The 17,742-nt window shown below is 41.0% G+C and overlaps 3 protein-coding genes across 8 annotated transcripts; 2 read left to right on the forward strand and 1 right to left on the reverse strand.

The window, feature by feature from the left end:
- Positions 1 to 44: 44 nt before the first annotated feature.
- si:ch73-54f23.4 (zinc-binding protein A33) lies at positions 45 to 12,639 on the reverse strand. Of its 3 annotated transcripts, none has more exons than XM_005925164.3 (7): positions 12,514 to 12,639; positions 2,659 to 2,767; positions 2,377 to 2,472; positions 1,971 to 2,204; positions 1,462 to 1,484; positions 1,191 to 1,306; positions 45 to 1,102 (listed from the first exon to the last, which is right to left on the reverse strand). In XM_005925164.3, the coding sequence occupies exons 2-7, from the start codon at positions 2,722 to 2,724 to the stop codon at positions 549 to 551; spliced, it is 1,089 nt and encodes a 362-aa protein (XP_005925226.1). In that variant the 5' UTR covers positions 2,725 to 2,767; positions 12,514 to 12,639; the 3' UTR covers positions 45 to 548. The 3 variants fall into 3 exon arrangements, with proteins under 3 accessions (XP_005925226.1, XP_005925227.1, XP_005925225.1); XM_005925165.3 differs by lacking the exon at positions 12,514 to 12,639 and adding an exon at positions 2,952 to 3,125 and having other exon boundaries at positions 2,659 to 2,733; XM_005925163.3 differs by lacking the exon at positions 12,514 to 12,639 and adding an exon at positions 2,952 to 3,124.
- Positions 5,791 to 11,147, forward strand: ino80e (INO80 complex subunit E). Of its 4 annotated transcripts, none has more exons than XM_014334465.2 (8): positions 5,791 to 5,900; positions 6,191 to 6,273; positions 6,372 to 6,442; positions 6,529 to 6,581; positions 6,675 to 6,756; positions 8,244 to 8,361; positions 8,666 to 8,764; positions 10,278 to 11,147. In XM_014334465.2, the coding sequence occupies exons 2-8, from the start codon at positions 6,193 to 6,195 to the stop codon at positions 10,482 to 10,484; spliced, it is 711 nt and encodes a 236-aa protein (XP_014189951.1). In that variant the 5' UTR covers positions 5,791 to 5,900; positions 6,191 to 6,192; the 3' UTR covers positions 10,485 to 11,147. The 4 variants fall into 4 exon arrangements, with proteins under 4 accessions (XP_014189951.1, XP_042078110.1, XP_014189950.1 ...); XM_042222176.1 differs by having other exon boundaries at positions 5,867 to 6,092; XM_014334464.2 differs by having other exon boundaries at positions 5,867 to 6,059.
- On the forward strand, positions 11,267 to 16,778 carry LOC106632292. The gene is made up of 3 exons (XM_005925166.3): positions 11,267 to 12,835; positions 14,223 to 15,017; positions 15,850 to 16,778. The coding sequence occupies exons 1-3, from the start codon at positions 12,521 to 12,523 to the stop codon at positions 16,369 to 16,371; spliced, it is 1,632 nt and encodes a 543-aa protein (XP_005925228.2). The 5' UTR covers positions 11,267 to 12,520; the 3' UTR covers positions 16,372 to 16,778.
- The last annotated feature ends 964 nt before the right edge of the window (positions 16,779 to 17,742 follow it).

Consider the following 17,742-nt stretch of genomic DNA (forward strand, 5'->3'; position numbering starts at 1 on the left):
TCAGGGCTATCCCACCAAGCGGAGATCTCACACAATGCCAGCCGTGATTTGTTGTGGGGAACACATGTCACTTTCTGACCACATTAATCCCCTCTGGTGCGTTTTGAGCTTCCATAGCTGCCCCAGGACACAGGACACAGAGCTATTTATATGTAGGCCAAAGGTAAGAACATCACAGCTCTGTTTACACCTGCTGTGGATCCTAAAGCTCCAGATTGGCTGCAAATGACAACCTTAAAGAGTGAAGGAAAGTTACAGAAGCAGTGACCTGTGTTTATTTCATAAACTGAGTTTTTCCATTTATACCCTCTTTTACCAGGAAATAAGTGCATAATCAATGAGAGGGACTCTCTTCTTAAAATGAGAGACACAATAGAATCACTGTAGCAACTATTAATTTTATTTTTGACTCATCTAGCTATTATACTTTTGAGTAAGATGTTAAGTAATCCAGTTGGAGAGGTGCTTCAAAAATGAAAAATCATGGTGAAATCATTGGCAATTAATTCTGCAAATGTCTTAATGTTCGGTTCCAGCTGAACAGCTTCTTATAGGGAAGGGATAAAGATGTTCAGTGGTGCCATATTCTTTCCATAATCTGTGTCACATGGGTTGTAGAAGGGAAACAGAGGAACCTCCACAGTGCCCATGGAGAAGGTGTAGATTGGTGCCATGGTAAGGGCATTATAAAAAGTCACCTCCTCCTTTTCACAGTCCAAGAACACGCCAATGCGGACGAGGCAGAGCGACACCTTGATCTTTATCGGGTCTGGGTCAATGCAGGCTAGGATAGAGCCGCTCTTCAGTGCCAAGGTCCACAGGCCGTTGGAGGTGCCTGTGGCAGACATCTCCCCTCTTGGGACGTCTTCTCTTGCCACACCCAGCCTCCACGCCGTCTTGCTCCCAACCTCGACCTCCCAGTAGTGTCGCCCTGTGGTGAAGCCCTCACGGCCCAGCAAGCAGTAGTAATAGTGAAACTGCCGCGGGTTGGCCTGGAAGTCTTTTGTGTCTTTATCCTCATCGAACCAAACTGAAGTGCAGGACTGGGAGAGAGTCAGATTCGGGTGTGCTGTTTCAGGGTCAAAGGTCACTGATGTAATATCTAGAAACAGAAACAGATTGAGGACAGTGACTGATGCTGCTTATTCACATGTGTATTGCATCGAATGAATGATGCTGTATGGAAATACTTGGGTAGAGGCAGCTTTTCATGTGTTTCCATATTCTGTACTGGATGGGACCGACAAACTGGCCAGAGCGAACCTCTGTGTCCACCTCCGCTGGGAGAACAAAGCTGACCTGAGATCTGTTAGGACACAGAGGGAAGGACTAAATGGTAGGAGGTCCATCTGTAAGACAGTCTCACAGATGCTAAACGTCCATACACACAGGATAAATGAGTTAAGAGGCAATGTCAAGATTCAGATTATTTACTAAAGTCATGCTACTGAGAAAACGTACCTTTTAATGAGATCTTGAATTTCCTACAAGAAAAGAATTCAGCCTTGATTAGTTAAAACAACATAACAGAGCACTTTTCTCATAGAAAGCTTTGTATTTGGACACGGGTCTGCTGTTTGGGCTTTTGTTTTCTAAATGAGAAACTGCTTTTTAATCAAATCAATCGAATCTAATGTAATACTTATTGATCAAATAAGTGCCAGTAAAGTGGTGTTGTGTAAGGGTGGCCCTTTGTAAACATGCATGCTCTAACTGTGAAAGTGTTTAAAGAGGATGAACAATTATAGAAAGTTATTTTTACTCTAAGGCGAGTGTGTCAAAGGAGCAGGGTGGAAAACAGTGGCTCTAGATAAAGCACTGTATTGCTGCTGCTCCTCACCACACACATAAACCCTGCCTATCAACACACCACAGCTTTGCAGAGTATAGTTAGAGTCAAGTTCATAAAAGCCCAAGTTTAATTAACAATCACACGTCGTGTCTTCTTATTCAGTGACACTCTTCCTCACTTTGATCAGCTTAGGACTGTCCTCCTCAGTCAGCTTGTTGTTGAGCACTGCGATGGCTTTTTCCAGGTCTCGCCCTTGCCCCGCTATCTTCTTCTCTCTCTCCTTCAGCTGTTTCAGTTGCTTCTGTCTCTCCCTCCTCAGTCGCTCCAGGTCCCTCCACTCCTCCTCATCCAGGAAGCGGTGGAGGTTCTGAAACTCTGCTCTGATTTCCCTTTCTAGGTCATCAAACCTGTTCTGAAAGATAAATCAGGGAAAATGGAAAGGAAGAAATTTAGTATGTAGGTCAAACTGAAGGGTTTCTGTGTTTAACCAATGCTGGCTTCAGCACACTCAATTAGTCTGCAATAAACTGAAATAATTGTGTGTAAAAAGAGATAAAAGATAATGAATAAGGCGGGGATGGTACCTCTACTTCCACTGATTCTATGTATGTCTCTCTTTCTGCTTCTCTGCACTCATCTACCTCATGCTTGATTCTTTTAATAGCCTGGATGAGCTTTTCCTGTAACACACACACACACAAAGGAGACATAACCTTGCAGATAAAATACAAAGAGAACAGGAATCCTACTGCAAACAGTTTAAAAAAACAGGAAGCTAAAAATAAAGAATGTTCAAGAGGTAATGTATCTGCTCTCAACTGTTCCAAACACAGCAGCAGGTGGAAACCATAGAACTCGAAGCTTACCTTTTGACCACAGAGAAGGCTTTTTTGGCAGTTGTTGTTGGTGTCTTTAGCGTGGTTTTGGTACATTCCAGGTTTCTGTGTATAGGACAGAGCAGGAACAAAAAGACCTCTGTGAAATTGAAATAAGAGCGAAAGACGGCGTTAGAAGGAGAGAAACAAAATTAATGACATACAGCACAAACACATCAATATGGGGAGGGAGAGCAAAGGAGCGAGAGAGGGAAAACACACATGCCAGTACAACGAGAACAACAGTGAGATACAGTCAGACTATTAGAGCAACGAGGACGTACATCCAAGCAGAAAATTAACAAGAGGAAACGTATTGACAAGCACAGATCAGCAGCCACAGCCTGACTCGAGAAAATATGGCTCCATTAAAAGTAAGGGAAGAAATGGAGGGGTGGGAGAGAGGCAGATGACTGGAGCTGCCAGGAGGGCTTGCTGGCTGGCTGGCTGGGTGGTTGGCAGCAGCGATTTATGGCAGCAGACACAGAGGAGTCTATTTCTGTCTGCCAGTGTCTTTGGAAACAACGAGAGGGGCGGCAAGTCAGTGAGATATTGTGTTTCATATTGGCAGTTGTTTTGCCTGGAAGGGAGACAGTGTGTGTTTATTTTTGCAAGGTGGCTCTCTGATATCTGCCTGATCTGGAAGGTGCATTAAAAGATGCTGTTTCGCTATCGGTGCCCTGCCGGGTTCTATATCGACTGCAAGGGGTGGCATCTTGAAATGTGCAGTCAGCGTTTCCCTGCCCTTGGAGAAACACTATCTGCGCCCACTGCTTCTTCTCACTTTCTGTCTTAAAAAAACAAATAAATAAATAAACCTCCCTCCAGCCTGTCCACTTATCCAAACTTTTTTATATATATATATATATATCTCTGTCTCACCCACACCCCATCAACTCCCCCACACACACTCAAGGGTCTGGCTGTGGGCTACGTGCACTGAAGCAGCATCTCTGCAAAATGTTCTTCATCTATAATTCATGGTGCTGGGTGCTGGCCAGTGACTGTGCTGAACTAAGGTTGAGCAGAAAATTCAGTGCACCGCAGCATGCGGCAGGTGGAGGGGACAGGGAGATTTAATAAAATGCAGAGTCTTGACGTGCATGCATGCTACGTAACTCTTGACTGAGGATAAAAGTAGCTGTAAAGCATTGCTGACTAGCAAATTTAGATATTTAGAATATAAAAGGATGTTTCATGAGCTTTGTGATCGATTCCTAATAAATCAGGTCTAGTTTCACAAACTATTGTGTTACAATACTAATACAGATAATGCTTAATACATAGAAAAAAACTACTACTAGTAATATATGTCTAATACTTTATACTAAAAGAAATAAAAGACATCTGATGCTTGCATTTGTTCATGTGGAACTTTTCTTTCTCTAAATGTGTATTTATAAAAGCTTGAAATCTGCACATATTTGATTTGGTATGGGTTTTACTCTGGATGACCTCCCTAACACAATCCTCCCAGGGATTTGCGTCTCCTCTTCGTGTTTATTTATACATTTAGAAAAATTTGAGAAGTTCCCACCATGCAGAAAACAAGGGAATAAACACACAAGAGAGCATACTATGTCAAACCCAAGTTTGGGACATCGGGCACAGAAAATTGCAGGGAGACATATCTAAGGGAGTTCAGCAGAACCCCAGTGCAAAAAGAGAGAGAGATGAGGAGGAACAATATGAGGAAATTTGATTTGCAAGAATTCACATTTGGATTACTCCTCGTAGGCCAGAGAGAAAGGTTCAGACTACGGGAGACTGGGCCAAGGTAAGCCCATATTTTGGTTTTCTGCCCTACACTGTTCCTTTCAGTGACTACATACTTTTATAAGTTGCAACCAGAAAGTTGATCCAAGTCTGCATAACAGGTCTTTAAAAATATGCACTTAAGAGGCTCAACTTAGTTCCCCAATGGGGCTGAAGTTTCCACTCCTGCAGATGGAAAATATTTTGTCATGGGCACAAATGTTTGAAGGACCTATGCAACTTGATTTTAATGGTCAGGGAGAGAATAGTTTTAGAGCACTGTGCAAACGTTGTGAGCCTAACTTCTCTATGTTTTGTGTAAAAACATGCAGACATAAATGGAAATTTGGAAACAAGAATTCTAATAAGCTTGATAATTAATATGCATGTAAAAAGGTATGACCACCTTTATTCTTCAGCACAGCCAGAACTCCCTGTAATTGAGAAGCCTTTTTGGATTAGTTTCCCTCTTCTTTAAGTTCATTCAGATCTCTTCTTTGGATGTTGCCTGCCTTTTATTCTACTCTTTGTCAAGATGATCCCACACTGTTTCAATAATGTTGAGGCCTGGTCTCTGGGGAGGCCAATCTCTGACTGATAGTGTTCCATTGTGTGCGTTTTTTTGTTTGTTTGTTTTTTTGCTTATGCTTTCAATGCGCTGGCAGTATGTTTGAAATCACTGTCATACTAAAAATTAAAGTAGTGTCAATTGAGATGTTTTCTAGATGATATTGAATGGCTATACTTTTCTGGATTCGTAATTTCCCAGATCCCAAACACCAGTAGTTGAAATGCAGTCCTGAAACATGACACAGCCTCCACTGTGGTTTACAGATGGCTGTAGATACTGTTTAGAGTGTCTACAGTCATACCTCTCTCAATTAGAACCAAAAGTTTCAGTTTGGATTCATCACTCTATAAGACCTGTTGCCCTGTTTACCTTCATTAAAATTGTCTTCTTGACAGCTGCCCTTCCACTGATAAGGCTTCAATGAATAGTGAATGGATCAGCTGAAGGTCCAGATGAGGATTATGCTAAAAAAAAAAGTGCTTTGAGTGCTCAAATTCATAGAGAAGCACCATTTATGTACCAGTCCATTTTAACAAACAAAAACACATTCCTTTGAGAATAGTCAGCTACAAGGACTGGACTGAAAATGAACTAAAACAAGGTAAAAGGAAGACTTTAGAGAAGATGCATGTGTGTAGTAAAGGAGGACATGCAGAGGGCTGGTGTGACAGAGGACGCAGGGAACAGGGTCAGATGGAGACAAGTGATCCGAAGTAGTGACCCATAAAGAGAACAGCTGGATGACGATGAAAAAGAAGAAGGGGATTTAAATATAAAATATTGTTGGGATTTTTAAAGTTGGTACTTCCACTCCTGCCCAGGAGGTGGCGGGAAAGCACCGAAATTGTGAATGTCAAACAACTGTAACAGCAGAAGAAGAAAGACGCACGAATACGACGTCAGATAGGTAAACAATAGCACGTCTCACGGCAGACTCAAGAGATAAATTAGCTTTAAATTCACCTGAGTCGTGCTAGCATATTTTGTAATAAGCCTTCGTAAACATTTGAACTGTTCGTGGCGCTCTAGCTATAGGTAGCAGGCTAGATATCGGAGCTAGCTGAAGGTACGGAGGCTGGTTCCGCTGGAAACGAAGAATGTGCTTTTACAGACACTACCTGCTATAAAACAATTACAGTTAATATCCACTGCTGCTAACAAACTGCAGATTTCATGGTTTAATTATTTGCATTTTAGACATGAACGGCCAAGCGGACGTGGAAGTCGACTACAAGCGGAAATACAAAAATCTCAAACGGAAATTAAAGTTTCTTGTCTATGTGAGTGTTTTCATTTTAAACCGTCCCGTTTCCTCTGCCGTGCTATAGTTGCGTGTCTGACTTTGCGCTGATTTCGTTTCGCTGGTTTCCTTTTCCAGGAGCAGGAGTGTTTTCAGGAGGAGCTGAGGAGAGCACAGAGGAAACTTCTGAAAGTTTCCAGGGACAAGAGGTTTGTGAGGATTGTGTCTTCATATAGGTATGCTTTGTGCATCCTAATGGAAATGCAAAAAATAATTTTCTATACATGTTTTCCAGCTTTCTTCTGGACAGATTGCTGCAGTATGAGCGAGTAGATGAAGACTCATCAGGTAGACTAGGAACATAAAACCTTTATGAGTAAAAACAAAAGCTGTTGCTTCTGAAGTCCTGTGGATCAATTTTGTCTTTGTTTTCATCATCAGATTCAGAAGCTACTGTTTCCTCGGAAAACAGTGAAGGGGAAGGACCCAGAGAGAGGGAAAGGGAACGAGAGGGAGCAAAGAAGTAAGTCGGCTATTTAAGTAAATAAATTACCAGGTAGATCAACCAGAATCATTCACTTTTGAGTAGGTTCATATTTAACCTTTTATTCCCACCCTCCACAGACGTCTTGTGCAATGCGAAGTTACCTGTTTACTTTGCATTGCACAACACTGTGTGTTATAAGTATTTATAGTAGTTGCATGCTCCATGAATCACTCATTTTATAGTTTGAGCCCAATGAATTCTGGTGTTGTCATCTTGGAATAAGCCAGTGTATTCAGGGAAGAAAAAATTCAGTGATGGAAAAATCCTGGGCATTCAGTATATTCCGGTAGTTAGCTGATCTCATTTTCGGACAAATAACACTACCAAACCAACCCTAGACAATCTGAAGCAACTACAGATCATAACACTGACCAACAGGTTCCCATCTGAAATCGGATAAATCTGGGATTATATGACCACATGATCTTTTTCCACTGCCCAAGATTCTAATCTTTATGCTCCCTAAACTGAAGCCTTTTCCCCCAATTAAACACCAAGTAGTTTTCTTAAGGCTATGTGTGGAAATACCCTGTCTTTCAGTATTAAACATAGCCATATTGTATGATTTGATCTACAGTCATTCAATCATCACCACTTCCAGGTTTAATGATGTATTGAACAGTTCTTAGCCCAATTTTTGTAGTTTCAGAGATCATCCGGAATGCCTGCAGACCATTAATTTGTCCCTTTTGAAATGTAGCTCCATAAATGAAGCGTGTGAATTACCACAGTAATTGTTGGTGGAAGGCTCTTTCCTATTCGAGGTGTTAAATCCAGGTGGTGACTGGATTTGGCCAGTCAGTTTATATTCAAGCATTAAATGATATTAAGGTACAGGTTAGAGTAGTGATTTCCCTTTGTTTAGTGTGAGTCTCTAGCCAACACTAATAAATCATAAAGTGAGTATTTTTACTGTTTTATAGTGGCTGAATGTTGTTTTTCTCTGTTTTCTTAACTGTGACTAGCTAGCACAAGAACGGTGTTTTCACAATTCTGTATGAGAAAAAAAAAATTCAGCATAATCTTTCTGTCACCCTGTCTCTGAGGGAGAAGGTGGCTTGCCCTCCCACTTAGTGACAGGGTGAGAAGTTCAGTCATTTGGGAGTACTAGGACTAGTAGCAGTGAAATGTTCCATGCATGTTCTACTGGGAGTAGGCCCTGGGGTAATCCCAGGACACCCTGTTCCACCGAGTGAGCTGGAGGAGGTGGCTGGGGAGAAGGAGGTTTGGCTTCTCTGCTGCCCCAATGTTCCGGCCCCGAATAATCAGCAGAAAATGGATGGATGGATATGCAATGAAGGCAGAAGGCGGGGGCATTTTAAAGCTAGGTTTATTTGGGCTTACTTTACATGTTCAAGCCAAGTAAGCCTGTTAGGAGAGTTGAGTGAAACATTTGTGCTTTCTAATTGTTAAACTAAACACATTCATATTTCTTTTTATTTAATCCATGACCTTCTTTTCAGGCGAAAAAGTAGTCCCGGTGCGTGCCTCCCTTCATCATCATCTCCTCATCTCTCCCTGCTTTCCCGTCCTGGTGTGAACTCCCTGCAGTCATCCGGCTCTGGGGCCTACCTCAACGCTGTGAGTTTCTCTTTCCCCTCTTATCTTATTGCAACCAACAACAATAACATTGCCGTCATATTCATCTTCTCATCAAAGAGCATAATCTGTTTTTTTAATTTTGCATTATTTTATTCACAAGTCTGTTCCTTGCTTTTTGTTTTTAGATTTATAATTGCTCCACTGTCTTTTTATTGTTCATTCTTCTGTGTATGTTTTGTTTGTTTTTCTGTGTGTGTGTCTTATAAACTGCCCTTTGACTGTGTGCATGCATGTTTGTGTGGTCATTTGACAATGATTTGGGGCCTGCGTGTGTGTTGGGCAGATGCCCTTCCCACCAGAGTATTTGGCTCCCCCAGCTGAACGAATGAAGAAAGAGAGAAAAACAAAGACGGCAAAAAACAAGAAAGAGACTACGGGGAAGGTGAGAGAGGAAGAGGGGAAACAAGATGTTCAGAGATAAAAATAATTATGATCAAACACTTCACGCTTTATTCTCACAAACTGTACACAAACCAGCTATTTATATTTGATGGCCCGGCAGGCTGTTTCCAGTATTCTCAATTTAGATGCATATTTATAACAAAGTAAAAAGCATCTAAAATATATATATTTCATAGTACAGTTTTTCATTTTTATTGCTCTAACAATGGCATTTCAAGACCCTTTTGTTGAGCCCCAAAATGAAAAAATATATGAGTGCATATACAGTTGTGATAAAAAGAAAGTGCACCCTCTGTCAATTGTAAGGTTTTACATATCAGGATATAATATTTAAAAAATGATCTGGTGTTAGGAGGTTTTAAATTGAGCTAAATACAACCTGAGATAAACAACACATGGTCTTTACCAAAAACATAAACTGCAGAAGCAGTTTGTGGAAAAACAAAGTGCGCCCAGTGACTCAGTAGCTTGTAGACCCACCTTTAGCACCAATAATTGGAAGTAATTTTTTTCTGTGTGACTTTATCAGTCTTCTTCAGTTCATTGACGGTTGTTGGCATTCATTTATGCACAGCTCTCTTAAGCATTCCAGTCAGGTTGAGGTCTGGACTTTGAGCCATCACACCTTGATTCTTTGCTTTTTCAGTAATTCTGTTTTAGAGTTGCTGCTGTGCGTGGGATCTTTGTCCTGTTGCAGAGTTAGCCAACAGATGATGTCACATTTGACTGTAGAATGCTTTGGTGTACACAGGAGCTTATGCTCCACTCTATGACTTCAAGGTGCCTGAATCCAGCGGCTGCAAAGCAAGCCAAGTCATCGTCCCTGCACCACTGCACCTGACACTTGATATGAGGTGTTTGTGCTGACAGGCTGTGTTTGGTTGTTTTATATTTTTTGCCATTTCTCTGAGCATTGTGTGTTAAGACCCACTCCTGTGAGGATTGGCAGCTGTCTTGAATGTTTTCCACTTGCGAATAATCCTTCTCACTGGAGAATGATGGGGCAGATTGTTTGGAAATGCCCTTGGGCAGCAACAGTTGCTTCTCTAAGATTGCTGATCATTGCTGATAGCTTGTGTTAACACACATCTGAATGCTCCAGATCAGAAAACTGCCAAATCGTCTGCTTTCATAAAGGTGCTCACATTTGCTGATTATCAATTAACCAAGTGCATTTGATTAGCAGCATCTGGCTGCTACCTACACTCCTAATGACACACTGTAATATGCAATTGTTACGGTTGTATTTACCTAATTTTAAGACCCACTAAGAACCAGGTGAATTTATTTATTTTTTATTCTATCCGGATACATAAAAGCTTAGATTTTAAGTAGAGTGTACTGTCTTTTTACCATGACTGTTCATGCTTTGTCCTGATTTACTCCGGTCATCTGTGACATTACCATCAATCCCCACTCATCATTCTTTTACACTCCGTCCATCCCTCGCTTTGTCGTTCCAAACAACAACTTCTTCTTTCTGATCTTCTTAGGTCGTTACTTCAATGGCAGCTAATTACCCATCAGGCCCTGCAGCTCCTCCAACAGCCAGTGGCCACTTCAGCTGGGTTCCTAGACAGATGTTTAGCGGAGATGCAGCTGAGGAGGAGGGCGAGAGCGACGGAGACAGTGACAGAGGAGACGAAGACAGAGGAGAGGGAGACGAGGCTGAACTCGTCATTGACATCCCTAATGAGTGAGCCTGAGTGTGCGATTAGATTTATTTATAAGTGAGGGAAATGTATATGTAAGGTTATGTAAGGTTGAAAAATAGAACAGGGTTCAATGTATTTCTGCATTGAACAAACAAGTCCACACTTTTGAAAGGAGGGTCAAGCTCCCCCTTGTGGACTTAAGCTTAACTGCAGCAGCGCTGTCCAAACAATATCATCAGTAGTGCGTTTGTGTAAAATTATGTCGGGTTATTGGTCTGTGACAAAAGTGCAGTCTGCAAAGGATTAAGAAAGATCTGGAATCACTGAGCTGGATGGATACTTTACTTTGTACAGCGGTTTCAAACTACCTGCTGATTATTTTTGTCAAAACATCCACACAAACTGAATACAACTAGGTGTGTCCTTTGTTTTTTTTTATTGCTTAACAGCTGTCTCTGACTTTGTATTGTAGAAGTGCTGCAGTCCTTTTAAAACTGTTCAACTGTGACATAAATGTGTGTGCAGCTTTACGTTTTGTTTACTTGTTACAGTTTTGACATTTCTCATTTGTACTCACAGTTTATTTCATCAAATCGGTCAAAAATTAAAGTGTTTCTTATGAATGGGTGTGTATAGTTTTTGTACCCATCCAACTGTGTGTCAGATTAAAATAATTTCAGCAGATTAAAAGTTTTTATTTAAACTTCACTTATGTGTGTGTGTTTGTGTGTGTGTTATTCACAGATTCCACCGATGCAGCTTTACTTAAACAGAAAGTGTTTATGTGTTTACCAAAATGCATTTGTAACATATTTTTTAAAGTGAAAGTGTTAAATTGCTCTTATGTTGTGGTTTATTGCCCCACCCTGAACTCACACCCTGAAACTCCCATTCCACAGCTCCACACAGACACTGAAGTAGGCAGTCCTCTTTGTACTGTGTTGCATTTTGCTTTTTTAAATATTTACAACACTAAAATACTGCGTAAACTTCATGTCCATGTCACTTACTGTGTATGACTGTCTTTGCTTGCTTGACCTCTTTGCAAGGAATCCTGATACCGTTGTTGACTGAAGCCCAAGGGTACATTTGGCTCATGTTGGCCATAACTTTTAAGCAATGTGAAGGGAGCGTGGCGCGACTCCAGCTCTTCATGACTAAAAGGGAGTGCAAGATATTTTTTTCCTTTGACTCTAGAGCTGTGGTATTGCATGCAGATTTCTGTTTTTGCGACATAATGATTTTGCAAAAAGCACTCAGTGCCAGCGTCATGCCTCAACAGGCACGGTTCTGATATTTAGGAGGGCAAATGTGCAAGCCATGAAAGGGAGTGTGTTCAGATTTCAAGAATCGCTGCACTCTGGGAGAGACAATGACCCGTGAAACTGTCGCTATCCAGATTTAGCTCTAATAAGGAGTTCATGAACAGACCCTGCTATATTTAGAGTTCACTTTCTCTCATTTATCTGGACTTTTAGGTGTGAAATTCTTCTTGATTTGGAAGCAGTTCAAAGCAAATATTTGATCTGATAGAGAGTCAGCACTTTAAGGTAAGCGCTTTACCTCACAACAAGAGTTTGTCAATCAAATAACCTTGCACAGAGACCATTGTTTAGGCATGCAGACATACAGGCAATTGACAGTCCTGAATAGGTGTGGGCTTTCCTTGTGTACTTAACAGAAATGGGAGTTAAAGGCGTAACCATAGAGAGTATGAGAAGGAGGGGTGAAGTGGAGGTACAGGCAGAGGGAGAGTCACAGAGGGTGGAACTGACAGAGGGGGGCGAGGCTGTCAGGAAAAGGGAAATGAAGGAGTAAGCAAGATTGTGCCTGCAAACACAGACTCACTCTCACAGAGTGCAGCTAACATTACCAGCGGACAGACATGGTTGCAGAGAAACTGGAGGAGGAAACAAGGAGCGAGTGAGGAAAACAACAAGCCATCAGCAGCCAACCTTGGCCACATTATCTTTCTCATCTATATACGGAAATCACTGGGTAATTTATAAGCCTCTCCCTCTCACTCTGTGTGTGTGTGTGTGTGAGAGGAGGGGGGGGGATCTGCTAAGCTCACCACCATCATGCTGTGTCCTGCTGCTGTCAGTGCAGCTGCTGCGGCTGTCTGCCTGCTGGCGGTGCTGGGCCTAGGTCTGTCTCTCCCAGCTGAGGACAACTCGGAGGCAGACTTCACCCTCTGCAGCAACTGCTTCTACAGACAGACGCCTCCTCGGGGATCCTCTGCAGGGCCGCTGCTGCGCCCACGCTGCCACAGGCTGCCGGGAGGGCAGGCGTTTGCCACTCTGTCCAGACCGACCTGTGACACAGCTGTCTACTCTGCCTTCCATCTCCGCCAGGGATGGACTGAGAGGGAGGGAGAGGAGGGGAGAGAACCTGTGGTAAGAGTACATCTATCACATTTCTTAAAGTAGAAGTGCTTAGTTTTAAAAGATTAAGTTATAAGTAAAGAAATGTGGTGGAAAGTAACTAAGTACATTGTGAGTGGTAACCACTCAATTTTCTAATAAAGAAAATTAAGTAAAAAACGCAGAAAATTGAGCCCTGCAAAAGATTGGTGGCGTGTCCAAGGTGTGCCCAGCCACCTGCCCTGTGACAGCTGGGATACGCTCTAGCCCAACCGTGACCCTGAATTGGATAAGCAGAAGAAAACGCAAGGCTGGATTTGATGGCCACCCCTTAAGAGGGGCCTGTAATGACTATTAACTCTTTGCAGTTGAAGTTTAGACAAATTTCATCTCTAAAAAACTTTCAGGTGTTTACATCTGAATACCAGCTCAGTGCTGAATTAATGAATTAATTAATATTTCACACAAAAAATAAATAAATTTGTAAAACAGGACGTTACTTCTCTACTCCTACAGAGAAAGGTCAAATCATCATCGGTATAGAAAACATGATTCATAGGAACATTTATGTACAGAATGCATTCTTACATATTACATATGTCTTACATATTGTTATTTAATAGTCAAACTAAATGAATGTTTTTATATCTAAATTTGAGCTGACACACTGGAATTAATCAAACATAACATTCAACCACTAAAATACATTTTTCTCTTCAGGAAGGCAAGTAAATAACTGCAATTTGGCATCAAAAATAATAACATGTTTCTATCTTTTTTCTGCTTTTTTGCAAAACAGTAAATTAGAGAATTTATGAATAACAACAATAATGATATTTTAGCATTTAGGAAACATAAGAAATTATTTTTACAATGCTGTTAATTTAGGACATCTGTGGCATAAACCTTATATTGGTTGGTGATCTAATAACTTTGTTAAGCACTCTACTTGGAATACTTTATCCCAGACAATGGAAATAATCTGGGATAATAATAAATAAGAAGTAGTAGTATAAGAATAAGTCTGGGGATAACTAAAGATTTTTAATGCAGAGCCTTTGAATAATACAAGTGTATTCAATATAAAATAAAACACCTATTTTTCAAACATTCAGCTCTCAGGTCAAACAAAAAGTTTTTTTTAATTAGGAAAGGAGTCTGATTATTTTTTCCACATTAAAAATAATTTGAAAATGGAGCTTAAAGAAAATGCAAACAATATAAATTTAAAAGATGGATTGGATCTTTATCACACTCATAATTATCAACACTGAACAGCTGGGCACACAGAAACAGGAATTAGAGATGTTTCTGTTATTGTTGTGTCCTTATATGGGAACATTTAAAAATCAGAGTGCATAGATCGAAGAGTTTGATGGACTCTTTCTTAAACTGCTGGTTTTGGTTCTTTTTCTGCCAGACAGAGCAGGAAGAAGACATTAAAGTGGCAGCACCAGCTCTTCTCAGAGGAGGTGTGGATCCATCTCATTCTTTCTCGCCCACAGACTCCCCTTTTCACCACTGGGATTCAACAGTCACAACACTGGTCCAGTCAAGCGTGTCTCCCCAGTGCAGCACTGTAGGGGGTGATCTCTACATCCTTACTGGAGCGGGAGGACTCGGGGCTGCTGAGGATGGAGACGAGGAGTGTCAGACGAAGCCGCTGTGGTCTGCGGCGTGCTGTGCTGTCCCGCAGGGGAAGGGTGGCTTCAGCGTTGGGTTAATCAGAGAGACGCAGGAAGGGGTGAGGCAAGTGAGCGTGAAGGAGCTGGAAGACATGCTTGGATTGGCAGAAATGTTCTCTGAAGGCTGCGGAGGAGGAGATGGGAAAAGTGTTGAAGTCAGAGTTGGTCTCCACAGTGAGGGACTTCCTGGAAATACAGATGTGCAGACAGACATTCTGGAAAGCCGAGAGAAGTCGATAACTAAAGAACAGGCAGCTAATTCTCAGTCAGGGAAAGCTGATGGTGCTGACGCCATGCAGGAGACTTCAGCAGATGCAGCAACTTCTGAGAGCAGCAGTAATGAACAGGGTGATGTGACACGTTCAGGAGCTGTCAGGTCAGACTCCGACTCCTCAGCTGAACATGAAACTGCTGAAGAGACGGACACAAACTCCACCAGCACTCTGGTCTCCATCCTCTCCACCACCTTCTCCATCTTCAAATTTCCTCTGCGTCCTGTATTCTCTACAATCACACAACTACCTGGACAGGTAGCTCTAATAGCTCTCTAATAGCTCTAATGTGTAAACATCCAAAAATATACTACACAAAATATAAATATAAACATAATTTAAACTGAGTTGCCCCTCTCACCATACTAACAGTTATCTTCTCTGTAAAGGATGTGCAGATATTAAGAGGTTCAGACTCAAAGATGTTTTCTGGGAGTATATCATACACTTCCATAGAGTCGAGTCTATATTAAGGGAAAGGTGCAATACTGGGTCCACTTTCCCATAAAGCATTACTGAGACTTCATGGATTACCTCGCCACACCCTAGTTTGTAAAAACATCATTGTTAACATCATGATTTTGTCAGACCTCTCAGATCCACATTCCAGACACGTGTGTAACACATGTGTGACAATTGTTTTCACAGACTGGCTAATGCTCCCCGAGACTCTCTAATTTCACTAGTTACAAGCAATCCTTGAGAATTAAAAGATATTATGACTTTATATTCATTAAACAGTATAATGACCTGTGGTTCTGATTAATGTTTTCAATAGGAAAATAAAACCATTACAAATCATTAGAAATAGACAATTTTTCTTTCTACATTTGAGCCTCGGGTTAATAAAACTGTCTCAAGAGTTTGTGTTATGTATTAACCTGTTATGTATTAACATATTCAGGTTCAGAGTTAAATAATAAATCATCTCATTCCAGTCTGCTCCGCCCGTAGACTGGAATGAGGTGTGGTGTACAGGTGGAGTTAATTCTAGGTGTAGTACATTGCCTCAAGGCTTTCTGTCTTTTTGTTGTTTATACTTCTTGCAGTCACACTGTGAAATCGACTCACTATTCTTATCTGCGTTCAGGTCACCTATGTTCTCCAGGAAGACCTCGGAGTTCTCTCTACCCTGCCTGGAGAGACCTTCACCCTGTTCCATCTACTGACCTCTGACCTCCTCTCCTGGATGGGCACAGCAGGAGAAATGCTGCTAGGTATTGGGGAGACCTGCTTCTGTAGTGTTTATTACTGCACCTCCTCTATGATGGGGGAACTGCTGAGCAGCTGCCACACTGGGGTCACTGGTCTGGGCACCCTAGCTGGAGACACGGTGGGGGTATTTGGTGAAGCTTTGGATAATGCTTGGTCGGTGACCAAGTTCTTTGGAGGGCGGCTGTGGGAGCACAGTGAGGGTTATGTGGGAACAGTGATGTCAGAGATGGGAGGTCAAGCACAAGCTGTAGGAGGAGGTTTTGGGAGACTGGTATGGAGAAGTGGGAAGGGAGTGATCAATGTGTGCAGGCTGGGTGGAGGGGTTATATTTGGAATGGTTGATGTAGTCTTTGGGGGTGTAAGAGAGGCCTTTGGGCAGGAGTCGAATGAAGAATGAAAGAAAAAAATAAGACTCAAGAGGACACCTTTAATAAACTTTAATAAAGTTTCAGTTTTGGTTTGTAAATTTCTTTCAGATATGAATGTGTGAAAAACTAATTAAAGATGATGTAATTTGATATGCCTTAGTTGTTACAGATGGTTTGCTGGATTTATTTTTGAAATAACATAGTGGTGGAGTAAATTTCACTGCATTTCTTACACTGTAGATCTTACAATTCACTGTGGAAAACTAGCTGCCCAAATAGTCTGCTGTACTTGAGAGCTTAACCAACTGTGATTTGAATAACACTGTGCACACTCTGCTTTTGGATGTAATTACTCAAGACAACTTGTGTGATAACTGTCACATCTGTAAATCTGAATAAAAGAGTATGCTGGGTTACCAACATGACATGCACCATTTCCTTGGATTCCCTTAATTGAATATTCTTGTTTCCTTCTTCCAGTAGTACAGTTTGACACATATATGTATATTTACCCAGTTACCCAGTCATATTATACTTCTACTGCAAACTGTATTTTTAGACAGTAAAAAATAACAGAATTTTACAGATTAAACCATGATGATGTTGGTAATACGTTTTTACCAGTTCAGTAAACTGCTGCTTTATTATACTATTATACTATATTTATTATACTGCGTTATTTATACTAAATGACGATGAAAGCAAAGCTAATATATAACCTAACCTGCAAGATGACTCTCTACCACAGACAAATTTTTATTATCGAGGGCACATGAGATATAAAACATTTATTATGCCTATTTGAATGCAAATATATTGTTTTGGTGTAATATATATATCAACAGACATTGTAGTGATTGAGTATAACAGTCCAAATAGCAACATCTGGAGGAAGGAGCGCGAAACAATCGAGTACCAGGGGCTAAAGGTGGAAGGTAAAGTGTAAGAGTCATTATGTGTGTCAATGTATTTAAATTTGAATATATGTGTGTGTGTAATTAAATTCAGTCAACTGATTGTAATTTCTTTTTTTAAAATAAATACTTGCTTATTATCATTTTCTTACTATTAGCTGATTTGATATAATAGTTATGTACTACAACCAGAGGCGGAGCCAGACATTTGAAACACCCGGGGCTTAGCCCAAAAGGGTGGTATGAGTATGCATGTGGGATTTTTTTTTTTTTTTTTTGGGGGGGGGGTAGAAATGACTGAAAGATTAATTGGCTCTGTTTTGAGTTTTGTTCAAAAAAGAATGACTTCATATAGGGAAAAATATATATCACATGTGCAGGACACCTTAAACTAGTTTTTTAATTAAGCAGCAAGGCAGAACAAAGTCGGGGCTGTATCAAGACACGAGGACTAAACCCTTCCCTTTTTTTTTTTTTTTTTTTTTG

This window comes from Haplochromis burtoni, unplaced genomic scaffold (genome assembly GCF_018398535.1).
Source record: "Haplochromis burtoni strain Fernald_Lab_line unplaced genomic scaffold, NCSU_Asbu1 Contig_80, whole genome shotgun sequence".
In the NCBI taxonomy this organism is placed as follows: Eukaryota; Metazoa; Chordata; class Actinopteri; order Cichliformes; family Cichlidae; genus Haplochromis; species Haplochromis burtoni.